We start from the raw sequence: 14031 nt of genomic DNA, 5'->3' as shown, positions 1-14031 counted from the left end.
AATAATTATTGTTAAAAAAACATTTATTATAATTTAAATAGATTATAATATATATATATATATATATATATATATATATATATATATATATATAATTGAGTATTTTTATATTTACATTATATTTTTTATTATATAATATTTTTATTGTATTATTATAAAACTAAAACAAATCAATATATTACTACTGCAGTACTATTATAGTGTAACATTTTATAAAATAATATATTAATAATAATTATTATATTTTTCCAATTATATTATTATTACTAAATTAGAGATTAAACAAAATTTGAATTTTTTAATTATTATATTCATACATCCAATACTTTTTAGGGCAGAAAACCCAGAAAAATCAAATTCCCTAAGTAATATACTTTCATACATATCTTTTGGGACTGATGAGTCTGTGTCACAGTCTGTCAAACATGGAAAATGTGTCTTTCTATCCCTACTGTGCAGGAGGATGACAGCAGTACGGTTGACCAGAAACACCAATAAACACTCATTCTCTTGCTCAAATACCCTTTTTCCACAACTCAGAGTGGAACCACCGAAGAGTAACACAGTGCCAAGGCTTGTTTTGAATCCGACCGACTGTGGAGCCTGGGAGGAGAGCGTTTTGGAAAAGAGGTCATACCACCGGGTACATTTATCAGGGAGAAGAGAACATGAAGGAAAGCACCCAGGGATTTCCAAGTGACTCAACAGGCGGACCTCCCACTTCTAAGGGCCCCCTTATGGCACAGGGGCTTGTATTTCATGTAAACTGCACCAAACAGTAATAACTACGAATGACAGTATGATTTGAAGCAGAGTTTTATTACTCAGCAGAGCTTAAACACCATTTTCATCAAATCTTTCCCTCAAAAAAGACAGAAAAAGGTGAGGTACACAGTAGGGGTATCAAAACCAACTGGTTTAAAGTGACATACAGGTCTGGTTCTAGTAATCACACTCGTTATAGTCGTATGTTTTGTGATACTATAAAAGCACAATGCTGTATATGTCCTAGTTCTCTGTCATTAACCCTGCTAGTAACACAGGACACTGCTGGGAATAATAGCCGACGGCGGCCCATAATACATTAGTGTCTATGGGAACAGCATTATTCGACAGCAATATAAACGAACGACAGAGACACGGCCCTGATATCGAGTCTACGCCTGGCACAAATGCTATGGCTACAGCTCCGACAATCCCAAGTCAACACAGTGGCAGTATTGAAACACCTCTGAGGCAGTCATTTCAAAGGCTTTTCTTGCTTTATTCAAAATAAACGCTGTTTAATATTGCAGAAAAATAAACGGATTCAGAGGAAGCGGTTTCAGAGCGGGCTGATGTCTGATATCGTCACATGCCTGACCTCTAGTGGCGACTTTTAATAACCAAGGAGAAGTTTACTGCCAGAACAAAAATGTCCAGATAATTACTCACCCCCTTGTCATCCGAGATGTTCGTCTTTCTTTCTTCAGTCGTAAAGAAATTACGTTTTTTAAGGAAAACATTTCAGAATTTCTGTCCATAAAGGTGGACTTCTATGGTGCCCCCGAGTTTGAACTTGCAAAATGCAGTTTAAATGCAGCTTATCTCGCGAAACGCTATTGGGCTACTTTTGAATATCAATTGGGCGGGTTTTGTTGTGAAAACCTGGCAACCCTGCTTTTATGGTCATTGCACACATTTTCATCCGAAATTTTTGCATGTTAAAAAATAAATATGACCTCACGCTGTGTCAATGACGTTTACACACTGCTGCCGAAACTTTCGGGTTCAATTTTCTGCGTTTTCACATCCGTAGCAAGCATTTTTATAGAAAATTGATGATGAATACAGTACGAAAAAACGCATACGAAAATTTCGGACGCAGTGTGCAATAACCTCGAGTCAAAAGTTTCATACAAAATTTGCGCACATTAAAAAATAAATAGGACCTCGCATTGTGTCACACACGTTTAGTCACTGCCTCCGAAACTTTCGTCCATCATAAAAAACTTCGGATCAGGTTAAATTTTCTGTTTTCGCATCCGTAGTAAGCATTTTGATAGGAAAGGATTACGAATAAGAAAAAAACGCATGCAAAAATTGCGGACTCAAGATCATTGCATACTGAGTCCAAAATTTCCATAGGACCTCACCTTGTGTCATGCGCGTTTACACACTGCTTCCGAAACTTTCATCCGTCATAAAAAAAGTTCGGATCAGGTTAGACTTTCTGCATTTTCACATCCATAGCAAACATGTGATTGCAGCAACTGATTACGAAAAAAACTAAAACGCATACAAAAATCAAACTCGGTATGCAATGACTTTCAGTGTGCAATGGCCTTGAGTCTGAAATTTTAATATGCGTTGTTTTGGTTTTTCGTACTGTATTCGTCATCATTTCCTATCAAAATGCTTGCTACAGATGTGAAAACGCAGAAAATCAAACCTGATTCGACTAGAATTTGGACTCAGTGTGCAAAGACCTAAACTGTCTTGAACTGGAATACACAGAGTTCATGCAGAGCTAGACAAAACGAGCGTTTGAGGTTAAAAAGTATATAAATTGTTAGAAAATAATAATTGTTTCGCTAGATAAGAACCTTCTTCCTCAGCTGGGATCGTTTAGAGTACTTTGAAGCTGCATTTAAACTGCATTTTGGAAGTTCAAACTCGTGGGCACCATTGAAGTCCACTATATGGAGAAAAATCCTGAAATGTTTTCCTCAAAAAACATATTTTTTTTACGACTGAAGAAAGAAAGACATGAATATCTTGGATGACAAATGGGTGAGTAAATTATCTGTAAATGTTCATTCTGAAAGGGAACTTATCTTTAATTTTCAAAATAACAGTAATAACAATAATAATCAGCATCGCCTCTTCTGATTATCAGACTAGTGGGTTTTGGATAGAGAACTTAACGTTATCGATTTCGGTTGCTGTTTTGGGCTTTGGTTATGGAGAACATGCTTGCTACTTTACATGTAGGATGTTTTTTTTAGGATTGTGACGAGGCGGCAGAGTGCTGGTGGGACAGGACGCCGATTTCAGTTTCTAATGCCTTCCAGAAGCTTGGCTCCGCAGGTGGAGGATCTTCAGTAGCTCTCACTTCCCGCTTTTAACGCACTTCAAAGGTCTCGTTAGGTCCGCAGCAGCAGGGGGGCTCCAGGGATCCCTACAACTCCAGCACCTTAACGGCCTGTTTGGAGGGAGATCCCTGCTGACAGCCCCCGGTTCCCCATCTAAAAAAATTACAGTCCTGTTTTACAAGAGGGCCAGGAGGGAGGAGGATAAATCTCTCTGGTCCTGGAGGCAGCTTTAATGAGCGCAGTGCAGGCACACAGTCAGCTCCTCTCGCTCGTATTCCGCATTTTGTTCATATTCAAACACTCACTCGTTTAAAGATAAAGATATCTAGATTTGGGAAAATAAAAGTGGTCTTTTTGAAGCAAAATAAAACTTTTCTTGTGCATGTAATTGGATGCAAAAAAAAAAAAAAGGAAAAAGTTAGACTATCGCTCTAATACATCATATGAGTGACTGATAAATTAAAACATGCACAATCAGCTAGTTAGAAGAGCTTGGCTTTCTTCTTCATGTCGTTGCGCTTCCAAAGAGGAAGTCTGTCAAACTCGTGGATCTCCATCATAAAAAATATCAAAGAAAGTCTCGGGAGCCAAATGGCGCTGGATAAATAAGAAGAAAGAAGAATTATAATTCATCAGACATGTATTATAATTCATATCATAGTCATGATGCATGTGATCAGCTAAGAACAAAAATCAACTTTTCCCCCGTTCAATATGATTACAAAACTGCAACAAAACAATTATTATTATTAATATTATTATTATTATATCAAATACAATTTTTACTGTACAATAGTATACTGCAATAGTAATATATTTATTAGTTTATTTTTATCAATGAAATAATATTATTATTTCTTTGATTTTATATTCTTATAACCAAAATTTATATTATTTAATAAGTGTTTAAGTATTTCACAAAACTAATACTATTATTATTGTATCAGCAATAATTTTATTACTGTAAATGCTTTTTATTTTTGTAATTTAAATATAATAATAGTAATAATTATATAAACAATATTTGTTATTTTTTAAACAATATTTTTAAGTAAGTGAATATTAATAGTAGTGTTACAACCAATATTGGTATTATTTAATAAGTAAGAGTATTTAACAAAACTAATACTATTATTATTAAATGCTATTTTTTCGGTACAGTAGTATTATTGCAACAGTAATCATTTTTTTGTAAATTAAATATAATAATATTATATAAACATTTCTAACAATATTTTTTTTAAGTATGTGAGTATTATTAGACGTATTAATATTTGTTTTATTTAATAAGTGTTAAAGTATTTAACAAAACTAAAACTATTAACAAAACTTTACTATTATTATTAAATGCTAATTTTATTGCAACAGTAATATTTTTATTACTGTAAATTATTTTGTAATTGAAATATTAATTGAATAATAATTATTATAAAACAATATTTTTATTATTTAATAAGAGTATTTAATAATAACAGCATTATTATTACTATTAAAATATTTCAATTACAAAATAAATCATTTACAGTAATAAAATTATTATAGTTGCAATACTACTGTACAGTAAATATTAGCATTTATTAATATTAGTATTAGTTTTGTTAAATACTCAAACACTCAAAAATACAAATATTGCTTATAATACTAAAATAATTTTGAAGAAATAATATTATTTAAATGATAAAAATAAACTAATATCTTACTATTGCAATATACTAGTGTACAGTGAAAATATATATTTAATAAAATAATAATGGTTGTTGTACAGTCATATCGAATGGGAGATTATTATTATTATCATTATTATTATGACACAGAACAATAAATGCATTTGAATGCATTTTAAAATGCAGCAATTTTCTTTCCTTAAGATTTACGCAATTAACAAGGGTCATACTTCTTAGGTCACAAAATACAGAAAATACATGCACTATTTGCCTTCAGTGAGGCTATGGCGTGCTATTTACCTCCAGTCTCGTCCTGTCCACATCCTTCGGGAGCTTAGTACGCCCTCTGTTGGTGACAGTGAGCATTTCATATGGGTACACCTTTACAAAAGGAGGGATTGTGTTGTTATGGAGAATGCTATGCGAGGCATTTGCCAAACACAATGAATTGCTGAAAGCAAATGGACGAAGGAATAATGCACGCTCATTACATTCTAAAACACGCCACACAAACACCAACTCTTGCCAAAATACAACACTACAGCACACAGTGTAAGTGAGAGAGTGAGTATGCAGGAAGAGGGCAGAGCATGCAGAGGAACAAACAGTAGGTGAGCCTTGTGTGTGAGAGAGTGTGAGCATGTACTGGATTTCCAAAGCAGAAAATCTGTGATTCTTAAAGGAGTTTATGCAAAAATTACAATTCTGTCAGTAATTATTCACCCTCACGTTATTTCAAACCTGCAAGACCTTCATTAATCTTAAGAACACAAATTAAGATATTTTTGAAATCCGAGAGCTTGAATAACAGTCTTACAGGTTTGGACTGCCATGACGGTGAGTAATTAATGACAGAAGTTTCATTTTTTAAAACTATCCCTTTAATATTGGAAAGAAGTGCTGGATAGAAGTAATATAATGCTTCAAGTGTTAGTTAATATAGTTAGTAACACATAAACTGGGGGTGTGGTTTAACATGAAGAAGAACAAATCCTACTGTGCCATATTCATTTCTATGGGGAATTTTTTTTTTTTTTTCAAAAAAAAAACCCTTTTTTCTTAGCTTTTACTAGTTTTCTTTATGCATTTGCCTTTCTTATAACTATTTATGTTGAAAACAGCTGTGCTTATCTTTGATACGTTCAAAAGAACAGCATTTATTTAAAAAAGTCTTTACCATTACCTTTTAATCAATTTAATGGTTACTAAATAGTTAATAAAAATAAATAAATCAATCTAATTTCACTGTTGGATAAGCTAAAATCACTAATTAATGACTGATAATTCCATTAATTCAGTGTAAATCCAATAAATGCATCTTGAATGTTTTTTTCAAAACAAAACAAAACAAAAAAAATTTAAATTTAATTTTAAATTATTTACTAATCATAATTAGTAGTAGAAGAAGTAGCAGTATATAAACAATATGTTTTGTGCTTTCAAAAAATGTTTTCAATTATTTAATAATAATAATTAGTAATAGTATATAAACAATTTTTATAATTGAATAAATATGTGAATATTTAATAATAACAATACTGTTTTTTTATTTTTATTCTTATATTGTACAGAACAATAAATGCATTTTGAATGCATGTTTCCACTGAAGTAATTCAGTGTAGATTCATACAGTCACTTAGTGTCCTATATTAGCATAATTTACTTAATATTAATTTTATTTGTAATACAATATGCAAAGTAATCTTTGGTGCAGATATTATATGAAATTCCTTAGAGGTCTCTTATAGTCTAGCCTCCTTGTAGCTTCTGATATTCAATTAGCTAGCAAATATTCAGGAGTTCAGAATGTGCTTTCATAGTAAAAAAATTAAAAAAAATTATTATTATTTAATAATAATAATAAGTAGCAGCAGTATTATTTAAACAATATTTTTTGTGATTTAAAAAAAATAAATGGTAATAATTATTTAATAATAATAATTAGTAGTAGTAGTAGTTTATAAACAATATTTTTATTATTTAATAAATAAATGAATATTTAATAATAACAATACTGCTCTTTTTCTTCTTGTTATATTGTACAGAACAATACATTTTTGAATGTATTTTTTTTATTTGTACATATACTTTCTAAATAAATAAATCTATAAATTTCCCCACTGAAATGAATGGTTAACTTTGGTCACAGGGATTTGTTTTTCCCTACAGCTGGCCAGGTGTTTTTGCAAACTGTATCTACAGGAAGGAATTATAGAGTTGTTAATGCTAGTACTTCCACGAACAGTTACCAGTTTACAATCATGCCAGTTACTGTTTCTTACATTGCTGGGAAAGCCTATTAAATTCTAATCTATTTAATCTAGCCAATAACTATTAGCCAGGGTCACCGCATAACTTTAAATTCAGCCCTAGAGATTCAGGCTTATGGGTAACTAAAGCAACCACTTTCACAAAATATTACCATATGTAACCATGAAGTCTCTTTAACGAGAACCAGGAGTTCAAAATGATTGAATGATCTCGAAACTATGCACTGCTAAAACAGAGTATGTCATGTGATGACATCATTTATAGCACAGGAAGGTATACAAGTTATGCTTGTCTTGTTCTTCCCATTGAAGAGATGAGCCAAAATTACAGCCCTGACTGAAAAATCATGGTTTTGGGAGCGGGGTGATTATTTATTGAACACAGAGGAGCATTTAAAGATGGAAGAGAGAAGAGAAACATCATTTTTAAGAATATTTAGGATACTTGCTTTATATTCCAACATATTAGGCATAGACATTCCCCTGTCCATTCTCGTAATGGAATCTTGGGCATCATGGGTGGGCTATAGAACAGAACACATACACGTGATGCAAACGATAAGAAAAGAAAGCAGAAACTGTTTTCAAGAATTCAGAACCTTGGGAAATAGTCTAATGGGATCTAATTCCTAACAGCTATTGCTCTGTATCGAGTTCTCGCAAAGGGAAGTGGATCCAGCCACTATCCATGTGATGTGTTCTCAGGAGTGGAGGAGTTTTTCAACGTATCAAACCCTTGACTGTGCTCTTGTCTTTCCCCATGGCTCAAACTCAGACACAAGCATAGCAATGAGGGCATGAGTGCCATTCCGGTTACATGTAGCATGATTTGACTTCCATATGTGCATGAACGCTGATGCACATGCTCAGTAAATACTGCGGGTCAGTCACATACCTTGAAATCTGCGTAAATCAGAAAGAAAGAAATTCCCAAATATTACTTTTTTATTAAAATGGTGTTTTTTTAGTTATTAGATGTGTTTTTAGTATTAGAAGTATTGCATTTTACCTCTTTGTCCTCCACAAACGTCCCCATAACTGTTATACTGAGAGAGTTCTGTAGACTGGGGTTAGAAGCACAAAAAAAGAAGAAGAAGATGAAGAAAAAACAGTAATATAGTGAAATACTATTAAAATTTAAAATAATTTGTTTCTATTTGAATATATTTATTAATAAATGTAATTGCAGTTATTATTGATGCTTACTTACAGTACCTTGCGAAAGTATTCACAGCTTCTTTTTTCACATTTTGTTATGTTGCTGACTTATGTTAATACTGCTTTAAATTACTTTTTTCCCCCACATCAATCTACACTCCATACACCATATTGACAAAGCAAAAAAAACAAGTTTTTAACATCTTTGCAAATTTATTAAATGATTCCATTGCATAAGTATTCATATATCTGGGACAGTTGGAATTTAGCTGAGGAGAATTCATATTGCTTTTAGATGTTACTACACTTTGAGTGAAGTTAACCTGTAGCAAAATCAATTAAATGGGTATGATTTAGAAACGCACACGTCTTAATAAAAGGTGTAACAGCTGAAAATACACATCAGAGCAAAAACCAAGCCCTGAGGTAAAAAAATACCTGCCTGTGGAGCTCAGAGACAGGATTGCATCTAGCCACACATCTGGGGAAGAGTTCAGAAAAAATTCTGCTGCATTGAAGGTTCACAGAAGCATGTAGTCTCAGTTACCCTTAATTAAAGAAGTTTGAAAAAACCAGGGCTCTGGTCTCCCGGCCAAACTGAGTAATCGATGGAGAAGGGCCTTGGCTAGAGTGGTGACCAACAACCTGATGGTTCCTCTAGTTGAGCTCCATGATCATATATTCAGATGGAAGTAACTTACAGAAGGACAAACATCACTGCAACACAACACCAATCCGGGCTTTATGGTGGTGGCAAGACTCTTCTCAGTGAAGAGACATGAAAACGCACTAGGAATTTGCAAAAAAAAAGCACCTAAAGGACCATCCGACTGTAAAAAAGAAGATTCTGTGGTCTGATGAACCTCAATTCTAAGCACCATGTTTGAAGGAAACCAGCCACTGCTCATCACCTGCAGAGTGCCATCCCAAAAGTAAAGTGTGGTGTATCAGCCTCATGTTGTCGGGATGTTTTTCTGTGGCAGGGACTCGTCACAGTAGAAGAAAAGCTCAATGCACCAAAATACTGGAAACCCAGTCCAGAACATTCAGAATCTTAGATTGGGCAGAAGGTTCACCTTCCAACAGGACAATGACCCTTGTCACACAGCAAGACTCTGTGAATGGGCTTGAACCTGAAAACCTGAAAATGTCTGCCCGACCCCATCCAAGCTGACACAGCTTGAGAGGTGAAGAGGTGAGGCTAAGAATGGCAGATATTTCCCAAATGTTGGTGTGCAAATCTTGTTGCATCATACCCAAAAAGTCTCAAGGCTGTAAAAGAGCTTCAACTAAGTACTGATTTAAGAGTATGAATACTTATGAAATGTACTTATTTCATTTTTTTGTATTTAATACAATTATGAAGTTGTGACAATTCTGTTTTTGCTTTGTCATTACATTGCATGGAGTGTAGACTGATGTGGAAAAAAAGTAATTTAAAACAGTTCAACATAAGGCAGCAACATAACAAAACGAGGACAAAATGAAGGGGTATGAATACTTTCGCAAGGCACTGTAATAATAACGGCTCTTATAATTATCAATGTTGAAAACAGATTTTGGTGCTTATTATTTTCAGGTTTCTTTAATGAATAGAAAGTTAAGTTAACAGCATTTTTTTAAATAGATATTTTTTGCATATTATTTATGTCTTTACTGTCACTTCTGTTCAGTTTATTATTTATTCATGGGTCTTTGCTGAATAACAGTATTAATTTCTTTCTTGTTTTTTTTTATTATTGTGCTTACCCCAAACTTATGAATATTAATTTATTATTTTATAATACAAAAATAATGCAAAGGAGTGGAAACTGTTTTCAACATTGATAATAATAATCTTGAGCACCAAATCAGCATATTAGAATGATTTCTGAAGGATTGTGTGACCCTGAAGACTGGAGTATTGGCTGCTAAAAATTCAGCCAAGAATATATCTTACATTTTAAATGACTTACCCGATGGAGGCCATTCCGTCCATATCCAGGCAGAGATGATGTTTTAACGGTTTGAGAGTCTGTAGCAGAGGACAGAATACTTTTGTATACTAATGCCAGAATAAAGCTATATTTCCTGTGGTTGCTGTGAAAGTATGTGGCATAATACCTGTGGTACAGTTAGCATATTGGGAGTCAAAGCGCTGGGCGGCCACACTTCGTATGTATCTGTCTCTGTTCATATCCTTTTCCATCTCCTCCTTCAGAATGAGCTTCCCAAGCCCAGACTGGATCTGCAGTTAAACACAATCATATGAGTATTGAAAGTACGAACACATTAATTTCAATTTAGCTTATTAGTCTGCATTTATTAGCCTTACTCCCTAAACACCCCTAGTCACTGTTATTCTTTTCAGTGCAAATATGCAAAAAAGGTGTGTTTGCATAATTTTGACCGTGGACCACAAAACCAGTCATAAGCGTCAATGTTTTTGTAATTTATATAATCTGAAAGCTGAATACATAAGAGCTGAAAGCATAAGCTTTCCATTGATATACGGTTTGTTAGGATAGGATAATATTTGGCTGAGATACAACTATTTGAAAATCTTGAGTCTGAGAATGCAAAAAAATCTAAATACTGAGAAAATCGCCTTTAAAGTTGTCTAAATGAAGTTCTTAGCAATGCATATTACTAATCAAAAATTAAGTTTTGATATATTTATGGTAGAAAATTTGCAAAATACCTTAATGGAACATGATCTTTACTTAATATCCTAATGATTTTTGGCATAAAAGAAAAATCAATAATGTTGACCCATATATTGTATTTTTGGCTATTGCTACAAATATACCCGTGCTACTTAAGACTGATTTTGCGGTCCAGGGTCACAATTATTTTAGTGATTTGGGTAATGAATGTGTAAATAAGCATAATTCAGCACATATATGAATTTAAATGACTGCTTTGACAAAAAAAATGACAAGCAATATATAAGCAATAATACTGACCTTGCTAAGATGCTCTTCCTGAAGATGTCTGCGTTTCACTTGCTCTTCCTCTTCTTCATCCCGTGACCGACTTCTCCCATCTGAGCCTGTCCGCGCCAGGAAAAATTTTTCAAATAAAATAAGAAAAGAAGAAGAAATGTTCTTGAGATGACTGCAACATTGTCATGTAATTGTACCCATAGGACCTGCAACCTGCAACCCCAAAGTTCAGTTGTACAAATGGAAAACAAAAATGACACTGAATTAAATCATATAAAAATCATAAATCAACTCATAAATAAAAACATGATCAGATTGAGTGGTGAAATGATTCTTGATTTAAATTGAATTTGATTTATTAGCACTGGCAAATCTATGTGCCTATAAAGCCCCCTACAGCATCCCAAAGTTTTTCTCAGATTTACTGCCGGCTCTTGGACCAGTCAGATGGGAACATCAGGCCAAATTTACCAGCAGCAATCCAAGAGTTTTCAATCCACAGAGCATTGTTTAAATTCACGAATGGCTTCCATTCGGTTTTGGTTACTGCCAGCAGCAGGAGCGTACCTAAAGCAGCAAGTGACGGAGGACACGGCCAGTAGTCGGTCTCGATCTTTGCGGTTTCGTCTGGTTGAGGGGCATGGGCAGCGGGGAACTTGGATGATTTGATGATGTCATCAGCGGACTTGCTTTGGGCTGCCAGGGCAGCTGAATCTGAATTGGTATTTCGGGGGAACTGGACTATCAGTGACGGACTTTCATAAACGGGCAATAAGTGTAGTGCTGGCCATTCAGTTCAAAGCATTTCAGGATTTTTATGTGTAAAAAAAGAGTTAAATATGCAAAATGCAATTAATAAATTTAATTTATCATTTTATTTTATTTATTTTTTCAGAGACAGTATCAAAAGCTTTGAATGTCAATGGCCAATACTGCATTTAGTACAGGACGGTATAAAGTGGATAGAGCACGCATGCTACTGCAAATGTATAGATTTTTGTAATATTAAGCAAGCAGAAAATTTAGATATACAAACCGTATTTTGAAACCAATTAACACAATTGTCCAAAAGGTGCCGTTCAGTTTATTGAAACTAGCCTGATGTGTAGATTTTCAGAGTATGCAAGATAGAGACCAAAGCAGAGTCGTCTGAGGTGTCAGTGAATTCGTTATGTCTGGCAGGCTTTAACTCCATGCAATTAGAAGGCAGAATCAAAGATTTACAGTGATTAGTAAAGAAGAAAAGATTTTAGTTTCTTGTTATGAGTGAGTCGGTTGTAAGGAAGCGATTGAAGAAAAGGAGTCTCAGAGATGAGAAAAGTTTATGATGTCAAATGGTACTTACATGTGAACACAGGTTGTGATCATTGCATCATAATCACAAATTAATGGATGGATGGAGTCAACACACATAAACAAACAAATACATATAAATTATAAAAACTATAGTCAGAAATCATGCTTGCGCACACGCCATAATGACAGTCACCAAAAAAGTTTTTTGGCATGTAAAATAATTGTTTTATGGTATAGAACAACAGAATGATTGATAGAATGATGGATAGATAGACAGATAGATAGAATGATAGAATGATAGAATGAAAGACAAACAGAACAATAGAAAGATAGATACAGTAGATTGACAGATAGATAGAACAATAGATAAAAGATAGACAACGAAAAACAGACAGACAGATAGATAGACAGATGATAGAACGATAGACAGAAGATAGAACGATTTTTGTTTGTTGTTGATAGGACGATAGAATAAAAGAACGATAGAATGATAGTCGATAGGATGATAGAATGAAAGAACGATAAAATGAAAGAAGGATAGATAGATAGATAGATAGATAGATAGATAGATAGACAGAAATATAGAATGATAGATAGATAATGAAGAGACAGAATGATAGATAGAATGATAGAATGATAGAATTAAAGAGATAGAAAGATTGTAGATTGACAGGACGATAGAACCAAAGAATACAGATTAGATAGATAGATAGATAGATAGATAGATAGATAGATAGATAGATAGATAGAGCTTAAAATTATCTAATTAATAGATAAGCTTAAGCAACCATACCATGCTGTTTGTAGATTGGTGGTTTTCTATACATGTTAATGCCTTGGTCTGTGAATTAGAAAATAAAGATCTAGCTTCAGCAACATATTTTAATACAACCTCAGTCACTAATATGACACTCCAATCAATCATGATCATGATTTGGGAAAATGTGTTGCCTATAAAGTATGACCAAAATTTCTGAATTATTAGTGGCAGTACATGTACTCAGCATAAGAGGTAAACAAAATCTACCATCAAAACAATAAATAAGAAAAAGCACAGATGCATTATGGAGGGGATTGAAATGAAAGAATAGAGGAAGACAGAGAGAGAGAGAAAGCAGAAAAACGCTCTAGAGAAGAAAAACAGGGAGATGATGCTCCGGCTCCTACCTGGGATGTGGAAATGTTTAGGGGTCAGAGAGAGGGTCGGGGTGGCCGGCCGAGAGGAAAGGGGAGAACTCCGGCCACTGGATGGCTCAGTGCCTCCAAACAAGAAGAGCAGAATAAGCGGGAGAAAGAAAAGAACATAAAAAGAAAGAAAGAATAAAAGAAGGAAAGAAAGAGAGAATAATGCCGGAATAAATCTTCACTGACGGAAAGATGGACGAACAGAAAAGGGCTTCAACAGAGAGGTGACAGAGAGACGGACTGGACCGTGTGGGTTGGCCCCACAAAGAGAACGTGTTGAAGGACATACAGATTGGAAAAGGAAAAATGCCTCAGGAAAGCAGCATGCAAACACGGTAACATTCACGACCACCACATTCAGAATTATCAAATTTGTGTCTGATGATAAAACGACTGAATATCCTTTTAATAGTTACTGTTAGTGAGAAAACTAATGTAAGCATGCAACATGGACATGTTT

At 34.0% G+C, this 14031-nt stretch overlaps 1 protein-coding gene across 1 annotated transcript in view; it reads right to left on the bottom strand.

Annotated features, from left to right (window-relative positions):
• Window positions 1-800: 800 nt before the first annotated feature.
• Window positions 801-14031, bottom strand: part of ablim1b (actin binding LIM protein 1b) — a 92523-nt gene continuing 79292 nt past the window's right edge. The window contains 11 exon segments of the mRNA XM_073828757.1: window positions 801-3637; window positions 3639-3671; window positions 5039-5119; window positions 7458-7532; window positions 7904-7911; window positions 8018-8079; window positions 10123-10180; window positions 10270-10393; window positions 11112-11197; window positions 11658-11798; window positions 13180-13227. Coding sequence (XP_073684858.1) covers window positions 3557-3637; window positions 3639-3671; window positions 5039-5119; window positions 7458-7532; window positions 7904-7911; window positions 8018-8079; window positions 10123-10180; window positions 10270-10393; window positions 11112-11197; window positions 11658-11798; window positions 13180-13227 — 797 coding nt within the window. The 3' untranslated portion in view covers window positions 801-3556.

This window comes from Garra rufa, chromosome 22 (genome assembly GCF_049309525.1).
Source record: "Garra rufa chromosome 22, GarRuf1.0, whole genome shotgun sequence".
NCBI classification, from domain to species: Eukaryota; Metazoa; Chordata; class Actinopteri; order Cypriniformes; family Cyprinidae; genus Garra; species Garra rufa.
This window is presented reverse-complemented; position numbering and strand designations above follow the sequence as displayed.